This window comes from Equus przewalskii, chromosome 2, assembly GCF_037783145.1.
Source record: "Equus przewalskii isolate Varuska chromosome 2, EquPr2, whole genome shotgun sequence".
In the NCBI taxonomy this organism is placed as follows: Eukaryota; Metazoa; Chordata; class Mammalia; order Perissodactyla; family Equidae; genus Equus; species Equus przewalskii.
Window position 1 is genome coordinate 69847021 of NC_091832.1, and position 19914 is coordinate 69866934.

General features: G+C 37.9%; 1 protein-coding gene across 3 annotated transcripts in view; it reads right to left on the reverse strand.

The window, feature by feature from the left end:
• KLHL2 (kelch like family member 2) overlaps window positions 1-19914 on the reverse strand; it is a 107382-nt gene that overhangs the window by 44381 nt on the left and 43087 nt on the right. For all 3 annotated transcript variants that reach the window (XM_070608358.1, XM_070608357.1, XM_070608363.1), the window contains one exon: window positions 8990-9152. In XM_070608358.1, the coding sequence (XP_070464459.1) occupies window positions 8990-9152 (163 nt within the window). The remainder of the gene's footprint in view (window positions 1-8989; window positions 9153-19914) is intronic.

Genomic DNA, 19914 nt, shown 5'->3' on the forward strand with positions numbered 1-19914 from the left:
TAAGTTTGTCTCCTTCAGCTCCCTAAAACTAGGGATTACCTATGGTCCTGCCTGTCCTGAGCCTCCTTTTCTTCTTCTGCTTGTTTTCCCTTAACAATCTCATCCACATTCATGTGTCCTCAGTTATCTTCAACTATGACCCCAGTGTGGTTGTTCCTAAAGCCAACCTCTCTCCCAAACCCCAATATTTGAATCTCCAGCTGTCTATCAGTCTCCCTACGACCTGTTTAACAGTCATGGCTTTTTTGAACAGACAGATCCACCCCACACCAAGCAGCCAACAACACATACAAGCAGTCCTGTACAACCCTCACATTGTTCACTGTCTTAGGCCACTTACCTTGGCCTGTTTTGAGCTCTATGGTCTGATTTTGTTCATCATTGTGCATCTTTCCATTGATGGCTTTGCTTCACTCCTTGGGTTGATGCTTGACAAAGATTCTCTGGCTGTGTCTGCTGATTATCTCCTTAAAATAAATCAAGCTCTTCCTCTGGCCAAGCTATATTTGGCTATTGTTAATCATCTTGTCCAGTATGAGAATCCCTAAATTGATACTGCACTTCACTGCTGGTTCTCCCCTGAGCAATCAAGACTAAGACCAATCTACACTTCAAACAGTGTCAGTGCTTTCCTCCAGACACCTGCTTGACCTCCTGTGTTCCTTTTGTGTCTTAATGGCTCTACTATCCATACTGATTTCAAGGCTACATGAAGTCTGAGTAACAGCTGATTCTTCACTCTTTCCCTCTTTTTTTATTGTGGTAAAAACATACAACACAAAATTCACCATCTTAACTATTTTTAAATATACTGTTCAGGAGTGTTAAGTATACTTCATTGTTGGGACATAGAGCTCCAGAACTTTTTCATCTTGCAAATGTGAAACTCTAGATACATTAAATAACTCCCCCCCTTTTTTTTTTAATTTCCTCCATCCCTTCCTCTCTTTAATAACTTCCTAAAATAAACTGTTTCACAAATCCCATTGATTCCTTCTCAGTAATTCCATAGGAAATCATAAGATTTAGTGATATAAGGGATTTGAAAGGTCACCGGACACAACTTTATCATATGTAAGAGTAACCTCTAAAATATTCATATCCAGTAGATATCTGGCTGCAGTTGCACACATCAACAGACAGCAAGGCAGTCCCATCATTCTTGAACACTTACTATAAGTGGAAGTTCCTCTTTATGTCACACTAAAATCTCTCTCCCTCTTATTTTGCAACATTGATGCTACTTCTGCCCACCACAGAACAAGATTAATCTCTCTCTCTCTCATGATCCTTCAACCATCTACAGAGGGCATTATGTTCTCCCAAGTTTTCCTACTACAGTGTAGAAACTAAGTCTTTCAACCACTCCTTGTACAACGTGTTTTGAGGTTTTCATCATTATCATGGCTCTGAATTCAGGGCTTCAGTTCATCAGACTCTCTCAAAGCATGTAACCTGAAAAAGAACTCAATTTCATAGATATGGTCTGACCAGGGCAGAACAGAATGAGATAATCACCTTACAACTTTCTAGACACAATTACATTATTGATTGCTATTAAATACACTATAAACTAAAACCATACATCTTTGGATTGGTTTGGCTAATAAGAGCCTAATATTTGTCATAAAGCCAAGATGAGAAATTCTTCCTTCTCACTAAATGTTTATTCAGCTTACTGTACCTCATTAAGGTATAGTAAAAATTAGCAGCTATGGCACCCTGGCAATATATATGCACACACTAAAACGTACCACCTGTAGGGGAGGAAGACAATTCCTCTACCCACTCTAGGTCCTTCTGGCTGGTCTATGATTAAACTGACATGAGACAGAAGAACAAGAGAAAATCAAATAAAACTTTATAACATGTATACATGGGAGAAACCCAGGAAAACTGAGCAACTCACCAGAATGGCTGAGGTTATCACCTTAAATGACACCTTCACTTAAAGACAAAGGAGAATGTTGGGGGTGGAGGGAGTCAGTTATGGGAGATTACCAGAAAAAGCTCAGTAAACTGAGAGCAAGGTTATTACACAAATTTAAGGCCTTGCCTTCTGTAGTGATAAGAGTTTCTAAAGATAATGTGATCCCCCTCTTCCTGGTACAGAGACAGAGACACCTTTACAAATGGAGATTTCCCTTACAAATGTAAATGTCTCTTTCAAAGGGTAACTTCTACTTGGCTTTCAGAGTTTCTCCCGTGTGCAATTTCTTAAAAGTAACCAGCCCAAAATAATCCGCATGCAAAGAGACACATCTTGAGGTGGCCAATTCTGATCCCCCACACTACTAAGCATTTACCTAGAATGTAATGCTAAAGGGCAGAGCATCTCAGAGTTTAGTCTCTTTCCTCTACTCATATCCAGGGTCAGTTCCCATATCCACAATCTTGCTTCAGTCACCTCCTCTCTCTCTCTATTTCTCTAATTCTCACTCTGCTACCAACCTCAACTACTCTTTCCAATCCTTTCACTCACATACTGACAGATTATTCTGTTTATAGCACAGAGCTTTCATTGTGACACTAGTAATTTGCCTTTACTAGTTTACCACTGCCACTGAGTGAAGCCAGTCTAGTTACACTGACATTCAATAATCAGTTCCTTCTCTCTGAATAAATCCCATAACTGCAATAGGGGATAATTCCTGTTATCAGAGACTATGCCATGAATATGCAATATACATTAAACACATATATTTTACACACATAATATACAGACACATTCTTGCTTATATATAAAGATTCTCTTCACTCTCCAGAGTAGTTGAACTTTCCTGTTTGCTTCCTTCCTGCAAATAAAATAATCTTATCAAGGAATGAAAGACAATCCCTAGAATTTGTCACACCAGGTCAATAGGGTTTATCAGCTCAGGTCCTCATCCCAAATTAAGTCCAATGAAATCAATAAGAGACGTCCAAAGTTTTGTTTGTTCTGCTTTGAACACTATGATAAGGTACAAAGTACCCTCTACATTTGATTTCTAAACACCAAGCACCTTTGTGATCACAACTGAATGCTAGGAAGGGTTTCTGTAATTCTTCTATATTCTATCTAGTGCAGAATCCCGTCTGAGAAGTGAGTGTAAGTACATGAGTAACAACAGTATTTTAGATCCATGAACAGCTCCTCCATGAGAGACAAAGTGTTTTTGGGAAAATCAAAATATCTCTAGTCTTCATTTTTCTAATTAATAAAATGAAAGAGTTAGACTAGATACTGCTAAGGTTCCCTGCAAGTGCTAACACTCTACAATTCTTTGATTTTGAATACTATTAGTCTATAGGAAAAAATAAATTCACATCTATATCTCTAGCAGTTCCATTAACATAGACAGTTTTGGTGAAACCTGAAAACAGCTAACTCATCTCAGCTAGAAAAACTGTCAACAAAGCAGAACAGAGATTGCATTTAGTTTACTAGGGCATAAATGAGGACCATAATGAGTGCAAGAATATAAAAATGATTAATTCTTTTAAGAAGTGTCATTTATGGTGGCATGAATTCAATCAGGAAGTGCTATACATAAATGCTTTCACAGTTCTCCAAAGGAAGATTCTTCTGTATCTGTAAATTAACATTGCAATAGACCCTTAAATAATCAGCATCCATTCTTTAGTAGGCATATCACACAGTCAAGGCTAGTAATACCATTATTAAAACCACTCTCTCAACACAAGTTTCTTTCAAGAGGACAGCTTTCAAAATCATGGGCTTGTTTTAACAGATGTTTACCCCAAGCAGTGATTCCTAGCCTAAATTATAGAAGGGTGGGCAAATGATTGAAGTAAATTGATTGCAGAAGAAAATGTTACGGAAACTGCTTTTATAGAGAATAAACCATAATCTGGATATAGGAAATTTGGGTATGAGTTGACTATTATTGCCTATAAACTCCTTGTAAGCAGGGGTTAAATTGTATCGAGCCTTTTATCACCTTCAGCAGTTTGGGCAATGCCAGGTACATAAAGAGAGTAGCTTTGAAATGACTGACCACTGAGTCTAAGCTAAGTAGCCAACAGATGGCTAGGAGAACCAGGACCAGACAGTACAGATTTATGAAGAAATACAAGAGCACAAAGGTTGAGACCTTAGAGTTCCAAATACCAACAAGGTCCAACATGCACTAGAATTGTGTTCTAAGGTAGCAAGTAGGTTTATGGAAGAAAGATGGTGGTCACTACAAACAGAATCTCAAGGGGAGCCAAGAGTTACAGATTTTGAAATTGCTGATGGCAGAAGAAACAAAGTATAGATGGAAAAGACAATCTAGGCATCCAAGACAGAAGTATGCATGGAGGCCAAGACAGAAAATGGGCTGCAGAGAGAATGCTGCAGACCGAGAGCCAGCCTATGCAGAACTGAGGATGGCAACAGTGACAGAAAAATAGTCTAGAAGTGGTACCTTTCTATCCATGTTTCCAGCGAGTCAGGGGGAGTGGCCCCTTAAAAAAGTTTTCCCCCAAGGGGTCTGGCCCCGTGGCCGAGTGGTTAAGTTCGCGCGCTCCGCTGCAGGCGGCCCAGTGTTTCCTTGGTTCGAATCCTGGGCGCGGACATGGCACTGCTCATCAAACCACGCTGAGGCAGCGTCCCACATGCCACAACTAGAAGGACCCACAACGAAGAATATACAAGTATGTACCGGGAGGCTTTGGGGAGAAAAAGGAAAAAATAAAATCTTTAAAAAAAGAAAAAAAAGTTTTCCCCCAAGATGAGGTTTTGGGGAAATGTAAAGTTTCATGTAAGTCAAACGGAGAGAGGATACACACGAAAACAGCTGGGCATATAAAAAAGTTTGACCACCGTACAAGCATAGTGGATGGGCTAAAAGCAGGGTAGTGTGGGCAGCCTGGATAGGTCTAGGATGTACTGACAGATAACAGGGTCAAGAGCAAGAAGAGAACAGGAAATAGACTGAAAGCATGTCAGTGTCTGGAGAGGAGGACCCCTTCACAGGTAGTCCTGTTACTGAGGAATGCTGAGTATATACCAACCCCACAATTTCAGCAAACGCTGGCTTCCAACGATACTGGAAATTTCCCCAAAACTTAGAACTGATATTAAGAATCTTCTCAATTTTTAGTGTGGTGAGTGGTAAGATGCAGGAATGACTAAGAAACTGAGACTATTGTTTCCCTTAAATTTGTTTGAAATTCTTGCAATTTAACCACTGGTAACTCTTGGTTTTCAACAAGGAAGACTAAATAAAATTCATATTTCAAGTTGTAATTAAAATCTAACTTCGAAAAGAATCCTTTGCCAGCAGTATTAAAATGCATTTAAACTGATAAGTTCAAGTTTTTATCTATATATTTTTAGCCTGGTGAAAATGCTGAAAACAAAGGTCTTAATGATTTGGGAAAAGGTTAAAATATAGACAATACTCAAAACATGAGAAGTAAGAGTCCAAAAACTAGCATTCTCCAAACAAGTTCGTACACTTGGAGTTACGTGTGAAAAATTTCACTTTCAGGTATGAAGCAAAAAATAGTTTCATAGAACTTTGTAGCTAAGAAAATAATCATTCAAGAGCATAATAAAGACTGACTACACTCCAGAACACCATGCCTCAACACTCAAGTCATTTAACCCAGCTGGTCTGGTCCCCCTCAGTTGTCACTGATTTGAAGCTGTTCACTACATGCCCTGGAGAAGCAGCGGGGGCCAGTATGGCAGGCTGTGACTGCCAGCACCATGCTGCTGTAGCCACAAGAACACATCAGGATGAGCAGCATGGATTCCACGTGCCCCCTTGCTCAGACGTTCTACCCTCCCCACTTGGTTTCTCACAACTTTACTTTCTCTAAAGATGTTGATATTATGAAAAATAAGCATGAGTTCACAGAAGAGATTTCCATGGAATACCTTAATTCTCTCATTATACCTATACAATTTAATTATAATGAATAGTAGAGAGCTCATTTCCAACCTGCGAGAGAAAGGAATGAAGCAGATCTTATGTCTAGACTCTCTGGTGAGTTTTCAAAGGATAAGGAGTGCTCTAGTCTCTTAAGTGCAGTCGTACCTTGGATCAGAAAGCAGCCTGAGGTTATGCAAGCCTGCTTTCCTTTCCCATCCTTTCTCTCCCTCAGCTCCTTTCTCCTCCCTTTTTCCCATGTATGTATGTATGCATACATGTGTGTATTAACTCTTCTATTACTATTTATTTCTTCCTTTCCTTCTTTCTTGTCTAGATAGGCCTGTCACAGGCCCCACATAGCCCACTGCCCATGTCAGGGAAAAGAAAAAGTAAGATATTAATTCTCTCTATTGCCACTGTCCCCCTTTACTCTCCCAGATCTTTTCAGATGCTGTATAATTTAAACTTGAAAGTAATTTAGGAGTTTGGGTAGATTTTTCTGGACACATAAAGTGCTTGAATTATAAAAAGAGAGAAAGAAGGGAGGGAGGGAGGAAGGGAGGGAAAGAGGGACTAGAATGCAATTATTTGTTTTATGGCAGAAAAAGAAAGCTATAGATGTCTTCCCGCATAGACTCCTCACCTCTCGACCTCCTATTTGCTTAAGATAAAAACAATCAGATATTTTCACTATGACGAACAATTTTTTTTTAGTATCACACTGGATTATTTATCTAAGAAAGCTTCTGCAACTAGTTATCAATACACCAAAGATATGGAAATACCTTCATTATATGAGGTTGGTCACTGTAATTTTACTGGTTCAAAATTATAAGGGTGAAACATAGATAAAGTACTATGACAGAACTGCTTCAAAATATTACAAGAGGATACAAAACTTCATCAAGCTGTAAATTTATGATTTGTGCACTCTTCTATGTATATAAATTTCATTAAAAAATTTACATATAAAAAATAATAAAGAGGAGGGAGAAGTCAAGAGGGTCTAGTTGAAACAAGATTATCCATGAGCTGACGACTCAAAGTTGGATGATGAGCATTATTCTATTTTTGTATGTGTTCAATTTTTCATAATAAAAGATGTAAAATGTTACTTAAAAACTTAAGAAACTCAAGTAAATAAAAGATTGCATCGTACAAAAGCAGTACATCCTTTAAAGACTAGATTTTGATTTTAAAATACAGTAAATTAAAAATGAAGAACTAATTTTTCTTTAAAATTTTGCTGAAAGTAACAGTAATTTTTCCATGAAAAATTCTTGGCATAATTATGAAAACAGACTCTACAAACTAAGATACAGAGGTGTTCTAATTCTGGTGAAAAACTGTCCATATTTTGTAGTATACTACAATAAATTTAAGATTTTAAGAGGAAAAAATAATAAAATCTAATTACTTCCTAAAAACACAGTAAATGAGTTGGTTCTGATATGAATAAAGCTAAGAGTTCTAGTATCTCATGTGAACTACGCATGAACAACTTTTGCATTAAGCCTGCCTTATTCATTCTCTTTCCAGCCCCTCTCCCTATCTCTTAAGAGTCAGTAACATTTGTCAAGTACTATGGAGACAACTAGTGACCCAAGAAAGATTTGTTAAATAGTGATTGTATCATGAAGAAAAAACTATCAGAAAATATACAAGCCTCCTTAGTTTTCCTAATATAAATCACTTATAACAGGCACATCATGGCTAGCAGTTAATGGATCTTATAGATTTGGAAGGAATATCTTCTATTTAGCTGAAGAACAGAATTCGTTGCACTGGAACACATCAATGAGTCCAAATTTGTCTTTGGTTTTTCCTAAAATGCCTCACCTTCCTCAAAAGGACTATGTAAATATCATTACATATTGTAGGCATTCCCCAACTTACAGAAAGCTTGTGTTCTACAAGTTCATCCATAAATAAGCTTTCTGGAACTCAGATCACATTTTCCCACTGAAACAATTTTATAAAGGATAGTTAGGCCAATCAGGCCACCCCACAGAAATCTATGAAGCTGAAATTTACTGGACCTATTATGTTTTACTGCAGCGTTGTGGGTTGTTTTTTTTTCAACCAGCCACCTTGTACCATTATTTCTTTGATAAATTCCATAGAGATTCTAGGAGCACTTTTCCTCCTTAATGCTCACACACACACACACACCCCCCTTACCCAGGTCTATGAGCCACAATGTCCCTTACTCATCATCGTAAGCACAGTGGAGCAGAGTTTAGATGAAGGGCTCTTGCATTTGAAGGCTGGAGGAAAATGGGGTTCTAGAGCTTATTAAGGGGCAGTGCTTATGGCAGGTTCTACAGTAACTGTTCCTATTGGGTCTCACAGATATAGGGCAGAAACAGTGCATTATAACTTCCACCAGGTTTATCTTCCAGAAAGATAGTATAAAAAAATTAGAAACTTCCTAATAGTCACTTTTAATCTGTATTTTTCAAATGTTTATAATCTCAGAGCAAAATAAATTATAGGTTACTTTTGTGTACTTTACCTACATCCAACGCTATAACAAGAAACTCTCCTCCCCAGGGTCCTAAACAGCAACCAAAGCGATGGCTTCCTTGACAACATTAACAGGCCCTCCCTGCTCCACAGGGAGAGAATGCCAGCAGAAGGTGCTAAAACCATTGTCTCAGGAAAGGGCTGCCTAAATTTGGGATCTACTTTTCTACTCCACCCAAAGGCATCTAAATTTCATTGCTTTGAAGATTTTTAAGCCAGAAGATTGTTTTCACTGACGAAAGAATAGAATATAAAAAGCCACAAAGATAAAATGACTTAATTTCATATGCAAACACTTTCTCATATACCAATTAACTGGACAATTTGAAAGAAAAATACATAGGAATCCAATACTTGCATAAAATTAGCTATTCTGTTATTTAGACCCAATATCAATTTATAGTTGTTTTAAGTTTAGTATTTTATAAGCATGCTTTAATCACGCAGTGCTACCATTATAAGATTGTAAACATATCTTTAATAAAGTCCAGATTCAGAAACATGACATGATTTTCCAGAAATCACTACAGAATCACAGCAGAACTCAAGAGTTCCAGATTCCTCCCTGTTCAAACTCAGCTGAGGTCTATTCCACTCACCTGCATAGATGTTGGCCTTGTTTAGGAGGTCGGTGCATGCGTGCATATCAGCGAAAGCCCGAATTCCTAAGCAGTTGACAGGGTGAAGCTGAGATTCCAAAAATTCACAGCAAGTCTTCTTCACATCCTGTAACTGTAAGAGACCAGCTGCTGGGAGAAGTACCTGCAATACACAAATAGGCAGGTTAGGCAACTGGCTGGAAAAAAACACTGTTACTACTGACTGGCCTACATAGAGCACAAGAGGTCCAGCCACAGCTTACGATCCTTATCCAGACCCAAACATTCCACAGAAAAGTAATATAAGAATTATTTGCAAAAAGGGTAACGCCTCCTCATATTCTCCATAATCTCTATAGAATCTTTCAAAGGTCTCTTCTTGATCACGAGAATGCAAGAGATATTAGATCATATTAGATTAATGTTCTTTTTAAAAGCATAAATAAAAAGTTCCCTTGAATTTTAAGAACAAAAGTTATTAGGATGCTAGGGGGTGCTATGGTTCAGTGAAAATGGTTTTATTCCTTTAGTTCAAGCAATCATGAGCTTCGATGATTTGTGGGGAAGGGTGAGCACAGAGTAATATGTACCACAACAAAGCCTCATTTTGTTCTTCCACTGTCTCAATAACACAACAAACTGCTTTCCTTAGGGGGTAGAACAATTTTAAATTCAGCAGTCTGTGGCTATAAGCAGTTTCTCTAAAATGTAATATACATGCTAAAAAGAAAAACAAAAGGTAATTGCCTAATAACCTCTAATAACTTTTTAGGTAATATTTTTATTTTAATAACTCCAAGAGATTTTGCATTAATTATAGGTTATTCTATGGAATTTGACCAGTATCTTCACCATAAATACCACATACAACACAACTGCTTTTCAAATCGGTAAATAATGGAAACATTTTTCCTTGTACGTGCATTAGTACAATGATATGTTAAGGACCATATTTCAAATTAAGGAGGAAAACTTGATTAAAAAAGGTCTCAAACATCTGCTGTTCTTTTATAAAAGCCAAAAAAAAACCCCTCAACTATTAGAACAATGGTCAATTTTAGAAAAGATCACATTAGCATTAAAAAAATAAATAAAACCTAAGTTCCTTCAGGAATTAACTTTCATATATGCCAAGCTGAAGCCCAAAGAGAAAAAAAAAAGAAAGAGTAATTTTAAGTCTCTTTTACAGTTTTCTCAAATATCTGTAATAAGCCCTAAATGTGAAAGAGAAGGAACATTCATGTCTTTGTGTAACACAAGCTACTCTATTTTCTTAAAGGAACCACAGAATCTGTAACTCTCAGATGTAAAGGTTGTGTGTGTGCGTGCTCGCATGTACATAATCAAATGGTCACAAATGAAGGACCAAGAGGATAACTTTTTGTGTTTTAGTTCAACTCCACCAACTAATATTAGTTTTCTCTGAAAACATGGAAATGGTATCTAGAAATAATGCCTTTTCCTTCTGAATTTAAGAAAAATAAGCTGCAAATAATGCTGTTTGTAGCCACACCTTTTGTATAATATGGATAGTGTTTCATTACGTTAAGAGAATGAACCTCCATGGAAGGCTTTAGTTGTTGATAATTTGCAAATTGGAGGTTTTTCTACATTGCCATAATTGTGCTCTAAAGTAACGTAAAATACATTCCAAGATGCTTAACAGTGCAGCCATTTAATTCAGCAAATATACATAATTAAGAAAGTGGTCTTCAGTGTAAGATTCAATCTCTGTGAAATCTGCACAAAGAGTAATGATCACCCACCTAATCAACATTTTTCCAGAGACAACATAGTATAGTACAGTAGTATTCAAATTGGTAAAAGAGAAAGATAGGGATCCTTGGGGGGAAAACGTGGCTGAGCAGAAACAGGCTCACTCATGTCCTGGTGCTGGGAGTGTATACTGGTTCAACTCCACGAAGAGCAATCTATTTCAACCAAAATTACAAATGCACATACCCTCTGACCCAGCAATTTAACCTACAGATACACTAACATGCACAAAATCTCACATGTAAAAGACTAGAGCATTACTGTGGGTAACAACAGAAGCTAGAAAAAAAGCCTAAATGTTTAACATAAGGAGATTGGTTAAATATTTATAAGCATCCATTCAATGGAATACTCTACAGTCATTCAAAACAATGAAGGAATTATAGGAACGGGACAATTTCTAAGATATATTCTTAATAGAAAAAATCAGTGACTGGGTCATACTATGCTAACATAAACATATACACCCACACTGGTGTACACATCCATCTAAAAAACCAACTACAGCAGGCTTTTTAAAATTTTATTTTTCCTTCATTGATTTCAACTTCATCACTACCAAGTCCAGACCTATCTTGTCAGGAGATTGAAATTCATAAAATTGTAGAATCTCAGATTTGGAAAGCACATAACAAGTCATGCAGGCCAGGGATATAAGAGTTATTTCAATTGTAGGCCACGTGGCCAGAAATTCACATATAATTTTTTATTGATGGAATGATGAGTCAAGTGGTTCCAAGCTTGGCAAACATATATTAAATACAGCTTAAATGTGAGTCAAATGTATAAAACGAATTTATTCATATTTTCCTTTTGTCAGTAAATCCTTGAAAAATGCCTCGGTTTTACAATTTTACTAGGACTAAACTTCAATAGCTTGTAATTATGTAATTAACTACATACAGCTTCAAAAACAACTAATAATTGGCCCAGGTTTACTGACATGACTGGGGACCATCAGTCATTCATGGTGAAAACCCGAAAGCAGATAGGGCCACACCAATCTGCTAGATTCTTTTGCATATTAGTTAGATAGTCAGTTAAAACAAAACAAAATAAAAAATGCTCAAATTTCAGATGAACCATATCCCACAATCAGAACCACTCAAACAGCCAGCAGCCTATGAGCTGGATGGCTTGGGATCAAATCAAATCAAACTTCCTAATTTGTCTGATGAAGAAACCAAATTCTAGAAAGGCCAAAAGACTTGACACCAAGTCAGACAGCTGGTCAGTGGAAAGCTAGGGACATAATCGAATTCACCAACTCTTCGGTCTATTGTTCTTTCTACTACCTTAAGCCCCATCTCTAAGTGCAGAATGGGGTGTTTGTCTAATTTCTAAAACTCCAACACTGTTCTTTTCAACAGGAGTAAGAAAGACAACAATCACTTCAACAGTGCATTCCTGTAGTTGATGTCATTTATTGAGTAATTACCATGTCAGGCACTGTGCTAAGCTCCTGGCAGGCAATGATATCTCATTATCCTTTTTATACACAAGCGAATACAGGGGCTAGAGGAGATGAGTAACTTGCTCAAGGTCACACACCTGGCATGGGACAGGTCGAGTTTGCTATGAACACAACTCTAACCAAAGTGGGTATAATGCTTTTAAATAGCACACAGATAAACATTCTCATGTTAATAGTTAGGAATATGTTTTTAACGTTAACCTCTATTTATTTCAATAATACAAAATCTTTAAGTAGATTTATTTAAGCAAAAATTGAGTCAATGTAGAGAAAAACATGAAATATTTCATAGAATCAGCAGTACAGAATATAGCAAAGTCATAAAGGTGGCTCATAAATTACTGAACTTCAGAAAACCCTGATTTGGGAGATCAGATTTAGTATTCTAATCTTTCAATATCTAATCAATCAGATATCATTCTGATTCCTGTGGTTTTTACAGATCACTGAAAAGGAAGAATGTGCTTTAATCTGGCGCTATCACAATCTCATGGCTTATTGTCTACGAAGTGGATAAACTATTGGTAACAAATGTGGGAAACACCTAGCAATGTAAAGAGACAGTTTCTTAATTCGTCATTTAGGTCACAAAAATATCTTGGGCATTGTAATTAAGAAGTCTGAAGAATAAATTTATGTCTTTAAAATTAATTTTTCTAAGTTCTCTAGAGCAGCTGAATGGTGCTGCTTCTTATATGAAGTGGAATTATGTTGACACAATAAACCCCCAGCCACATTTCCATTTGCTTCATTTTCCACATGCTTCACCAGTAGTATCCCTGCGATTGATGAAAATAACCCCAAGGCACTCTAAGATCCCGAAGCGTGTTCCAAAACATCAAAGAAAAAGCAATTATATTTGCTACATATTCTGAATGTTAATGATATATTCTAAGAATCCAAAAGTGATTAATTCCTATATAGTGAGGGAGGGCCACATTCCAAAAGCTAAAACATCTCTCCCGGGCATTTCTAGAAAGCCCTAAGAAAAAACGTAAAGGAGGCAATCTGTCTCGAGGTCTCACCTCTCCTTTCTGCAGCCTCCTCCCTCCTGTTTCTCCTTTAGCTCTACTCCATCAACCCCGAGCTTCTCCACTTGGACCCTGGTGTTCTCAGCATGGTCTCCGTCCCTTTCAGGCCACTACTACCAGCATCACTTCATTTCATTTGTTCATCACACAGTTAGAACTGATTTTACGGATCTGCTCCCATGTTTACTATCTCTCTCCCCACAGAAGAATATTGGCTCCATGACAGTAGGGTCACATCTGTTTTACCCCGTTGTATCCTCAGGTACTAGAAGAATATCTAGGGGCCTAATAAATGAATCAACCTGAATGTAAATTAATTTGTTACTCTCGTGGGTATATATATTTTAAAAGAGATACAATTTTTAATGAATTTTGACCCAGAAATACAAACTCTTTTTTTAGAATGTATCTGCACGGAATACTTGTGGTTCTACTGCAAACCACTCAGCCCCACCTCTTGCTCAAGCCGCCACGGCAGCATCTAGGTCCAAGCTGGCTTTGGTCACTTTTGTGAAACTGTAACTTAACAGTGCCTAGCCCCAACCCCTACCATACCTCTCTCTGGCTTCCTACCCTGGAAACGCACTCACACCTGCACAATCTGGAAGTGCAGGGGAAATGACACTTGTGGGGCCACCCCTGACCAATGGAGAATGGTCCAAAGGAAGATGATGGATAAATACTTCACCATTTTGTTCCCTAAACAGATAGCTCTAAGACACATTTCATAAGGCTCCTCAAAAGGTCCTGGTGAGAATTACCATGTCATATTTAGCTGTGGCCAGACGTATACCACATTTTGAATTGGTTTTCCCTCCTTGCCAGTTCATTCCCCATTCACTCATTGTTGCCCCCTTGGATCACTTTCCAAATAAACTAACTGCACAAAAGCCTTGCTTTCAGGGGAACCACAGGCTATTTTATTACACATGGGACAAACTATGAATGTGAATATACTTAGTTATAAGAATATCAATTATAGTGCTGCTTATAATATCAAAAATTGAAAAGAACTTAAATGTCCAATAACAAGAGACAGATGCAGTAAATTCTATATTATCAACAAAATTAAGTACTTTGTAAGTATCAAAAGAGATATAATAGACAAATATTTAAGGACTCAGACAAGTGTTCCTAATATATTTAGTATAAAATGCTAATTTCTAGTTGGGAAAACTGGACAGCCACATGCAAAAGAATGAAGGTAGACCATCATCTCATGCCATACACAATGGATCAAAGACTTGAAGCTAAGTCCTGAAACCATAAACCTCCTGGAAGATAACATACGTAGTACACTCTTTGACATTGAACTTAAAAGATCTTTTCGAATACCATGTCTTCTCAGACAAGGGAAACAGAAGAAAAACAAGTGGGAGTTCATCAGACTAAAGAGCTTCTGCAAGGCAAAAGAAACCAGGATCAAAACAAAAAGATAACCCACCAATTGGGAGAAAATTTTTGCAAATCATATATCCTATAAGGGATTTAATCTCCATAATATATAAGGAACTCACACAACTGAACAACAAAAAAACAAACAACCCAATCAAAAAATGGGCAGAGGAGATGAACAGACATTTTTCCAAAGAAGATAAACAGATGGCCAATAAACACATGAAAAGATGTTTAACATCACTAATCATCAGGGAAATGCAATCAAAACTACACTAAGACACCACCTTACACCTGTTAAAGTGGCTATAATTACTAAGACTAAAAATAACAAATGTTGGAGAGGGTGTGGAGAAAAGAGAACCCTTATACACTGCTGGTGGGAATCAAACTGGTGCAGCCACTATGGAAAACAGTATGGAGATTCCTGAAAAAACTAAAACTAGAACTACCATATGACCCAGCTATCCCACTACTGGTATCTACCCAACAACTTGAAATCAACAACCCAAAATAACATATGCACCCCTATGTTCATCGCAGCACTATTTACAATAGCCAAGACATGGAAACGATCCAAGTGCCCATCAACTGACGACTGGATAAAGATGTGTGTGTGTGTGTGTGTGTGTGTGTGTGTGTGTGTGTAGAATGGAGTACTACTCAGCCATAAAAAAGACAAAATAATCCCATTTGCAACAACATGGATGGACCTGGAGGGAATTATGCTAAGTGAAATAAGCCAGACTGAGAAAGACAAACACCAGATGATTTCACTCATATATGGAATACGAACAAACACATGGACAAAGAAAACAGTTCAGTGGTTACCAGGGGAAGAGGGGTGGGAGGTGGGCACAGGGGGTGAAGGGGAGCACTCATGTAGTGACAGACAAGAAATAATGTACAACTGAAATTTCACAATGATGTAAGCTATTATGAACTCAAATTAAAAAAAGCTAATTCGAAATATATACTACAATCCCCTTTTTCGTAAACACATACACATAAAAAGAGACAGTACTAGAGGAGTGTACTACAATTGTTAACAGGGATTATTTCTGGTTAGTGGTAGTATGAAGGTTTTCTATTTACTTCTTTTTATTTGTATTTTCTAAATTTTCAATAATGACTATGCAGCATTTAAATAGTCACATATTGTTTAAAATAAAGTCAGGGAGAAGCAAGTAAAGGAATCCCTTTCTGGATCTCTAGAATTCCAGCCAAGATAGCAATGGGTAAGGGAAGCTATTTACTTAGTGACTATCACCCACCACTCACCAGAGACCACCTCAGTTTGGCCTGTCCTCTGAGTACCACGAATCTTAAAGGCCTCTGATAATCAAGCTAGCGTTTTGTAGAACATTAAGTAGGCTCTACGTGTTACTCTTGTTCACGTGAATAGCAGTATCTTGAAATGTTTGGAGAAATACCAAGTAAAAGAACATGGCCAGCTGATTAAACAAACTTAACTTCAAATGCTATCATTTTGTTAAATAGAAAAAAAATACTTCCATCTAGATATGCTGATTTCCAACATATGGAAACACATAAAAGCGTAAATATACTGTGGAGACGTTTTCTGCTATGAACAAAGAAGTTGGGGGAAAGCTACCACTGACTAGCGAAGACAAGGAGAACACTAGACATGGAAGATGCCCGAGCCAAACAATTAGCACCCATATGACACTCTTACACCAGCTGCACATTTTAAAGTAAGATGGTTTCATCCTACTGCACGTTGTTTGACAAGCCAAATTACACATAAGACATTTTGCTTAGACAAGTACACTCCTTCTGCTTGGGTATTAGGATCTGTAGTTTATTTTCAGCTTGGGCATTTACTCCACAGGAGGAAATAATTTATGTAGTAAGTCTTTTAAATGCCAAGCCACTAGCAGTGTGGAGTTTACTGGGTTTTTTTAGTGAGGAAGACCGGCCCTGAGCTAACATCTGAGCCAATCTTCCTCTATCTTTTCTACGTGGGATGCTGCCACAGCATGGCTTGATGAGCAGTGTGTAGGTCTACGGCCCAGGATCCGAATACACAAACCCCAGGCCGCCAAAGCAGAGTGCACAAAACTTAACCACTACACCACTGGGCCAGCCCCTAACAGTATGTTTATTAGAAGAAACTACCAAGGGGTCTGATTACTCCATATATAAGATTTCCAGATGTCTATGAAAGCACGCAAACATAAAACTCCAACCTCAGTCACTTACTTTACAGTAAGTGCACTGCTAAAAAGCAGATTTGTATTCATTTCTCAGCCATTTTATATTCAAAGCAGAAGCACTTGTTTATTTAAAATGCAAGGGCCTTGTGTGCCAGGAATGACATGAAACAAACAAGCAAACAACTGTTCAAAGGGCATGGGCAGAAGGAAGAAATTATCCCCAAACTTAAAGAAGCTGTACGCTGTTGGACTAAAGAAAGTCTCATTATGAAATATAACCTATAAATTTCATTAACATATATCTTCCAAAATCTGTATTTAGTGCCCAATGTATAAATAAGTCATGTTCCACAAGTTTATTTTATTCAATTGATTGCTTGATACTCTGCACATTTACGCAAACACTATTAAATTATGCTATTATTAAATTATTACACATAATATTACTACTTGACTGCCATGAACTGAGGAGGTACTGGGTACAGGAAAGGAGGAAGAAGAAAGCTTCCTTCCTCTTTCTGGGATGTAGACCTGGTCCAGTGCAGAGTTTTGAAATAGGAAATATCTGTCCTTGGCAGCCTGCCACCTCATTCACACTTCTCCATCTCAAAGCCCTGGGCCTCGGCCACCGGGAGCCAGCCCTGTGCTCTGTGGACCCAGCTATGATTTTCCACCCAGGTCTGCCTTTCCTGATTGCTAAGTGTTTCATCCTCTAAATACACCTATTCGACCTCCCTCCTCCCAACACACCCCTACCCAAGCTCCATCCTCAGGACAGCTACTGCAGCAGGGTCAAAAGGAAAGCCATCTTATTATTAATTCACATTAATGGTTAATAACGCAAGACCTTCCAAGACAGATCCTTCCAGAGGTATTTAAAGTTTTAAGAGACACTGACTCTTAAGCAGAATTTATCTGTAATTGATGTCATTTCCAGTGGTATAATAAACCAAGTGAAAAAGCAAAGGTACTATGGAAGAAAAAATCTGGGGCCAATGTGGCTGTCTGAGGCAGGCTGAAAGCCACCTCTCCTATAATATTGTCCCTGTTACAGCTATTTCTTCCATTATTTTTAACCCAAGGTTTCCCTAAAGTCTCCAACTTATTCAAGAGTGGCTCAAGTGTATAATGAAGAAGCATCTACCTTGTAGAGTTGTTGAAAAAATTAAGTAAGTTGGTCAACCATTCAACATAGTGCCTGGCACATGACCAGACTAGTACATTAGCTCTAATTCAACACTTTTTTTCTTGGATTGAACTGAACATTCAACCCCATGACAACGGAATGCCAGGATTTCCTCTCTCCCTCACAAGATGACGTTCTATGCTGGATCCTTCACAATAAGCATAAGGTTGCTTCCTTTTTCAATCAAATATTCCAAAAGTAACAGATATAATCAGGGGCAATTTGGGAAAGAACAAACACCACATACAAAAATGGGAAATATATTTGATACTTCACTTGTTGCCAAATATAAATTAATGAGAGCACACTTTATGACTATTGATATAATTTTTTTTTTAACAACATTCAGCTCAAGGTATAGTAAGCCTTGGCCCCTAACATATATTTGCTGTCACTGTAAACTAGGCAACTCTCTTAGAAAGCAAATAGGCAGCATTCATCAAAAGCTACCAAAAAACATAAATTTTAAAGCCTTTGACTCTGGAAGTATGTTTCTCGGAATCTACCCTGAGAAAACGGTTTAAAAAGTGGAATAGGCTACATGAATTTTACTTTACTATTACTTATAAGAGTAGGGAAAAAACAGAAACCACTAAAGATTGAACAATATGGCAACAATTAAGTAAATTATGTTAAGCCCACATGATGAAAAATTATAATCAATGACAATGAAGACTAATAATGGTTTTTTAAAAAATTAATATTTCTAAAATATTTGCAATAACATACAATCGTACTATAAAATTAAATGGACACACAGCTTTAACCTATAATCATATTAGAAAAACTTAACAGACATCAAGTTCCTTTTATCTCAAAAAACTCTGAAAGTAAGATAATACTGACAGAGACAGAAAGAACAAACAACTGAACATTTCCACATGATTTATTTTTTCTAACACATAGTGGACATAAAGAAAGAAAGTGGTCCACTGGTCTTCTTAATGACAGCTTGGCTCCCTGCCCTTGCATCCATCAGTTCCTAGCTGGCAGCACTGGATGTGGATCTAATCCTGTCTTTAATCAGAGAGAATGTCTGGGCCTTAACTAAGCAGCTCAATCCAGTTGACCCTACGCCAATGCTGATATGACCTTGGGCAGTGTGATCCTCTGTTCCCCAGACCCAGTTCCAGTCCACTCTCCCTTTGCTGCCACTAACTAAGGCCCTTCTCCTAGCGAGCATAAGTAACCTGGCCCTACTTTGCTGTGTACTGATCAGTTCTCCCAGAGGCTGAAATCCTACCCCTGGTCCCTGCCCAGAAGATGTAGAGTGCTTGTTCCCTTGCTCCTCTCCTCCTGTCCCACTCCTGCCAGGATCTCCTGCCTGGCAGGATCAGCTTCATCAAACAGGGCCTGCCTATCCTATGAGTGTTCCTTTATTATTCACTTAACAAATATTTACTGAGCATCTAATGACTACCAATCACCAGTCTAGGTTCTAGGGATAGGGAATGAACAAAATGGACAAATACACCAGTGACCCTAGAGCCTAGCTTCTAAGAGGCAGCACTCCTATTTAGGAGGTTCATGTACAGTTCCCATCATCCCAGCACTCCTGCCCTTCCAAGTGGTCTTTGGATCTCAAAGTCTAAAGTCCACAGGCACTGAAGGACTCAGGAGCTATAGATATTAATCCCCAATCTGTCACCAAGTTCCTACAAAGCCTCAGGGGGCAGAACAGAGTTAGTATGAAAAAACTGGAGAGTGGAAACCATACCAGAGGTTCTAGAGTCAGAAAATTCTGGCCTTGAATCCTGGATATGCTCCATGCTAGCTGTGTGACCCTAGAAAATCACTTAGCCTCTTTCATAAAAAACAACCCTCTGTCCAGGATGTTATGAAAACTAAATGAGGTCAGCACTTAGCAAAGTGACTGAAACACGGAA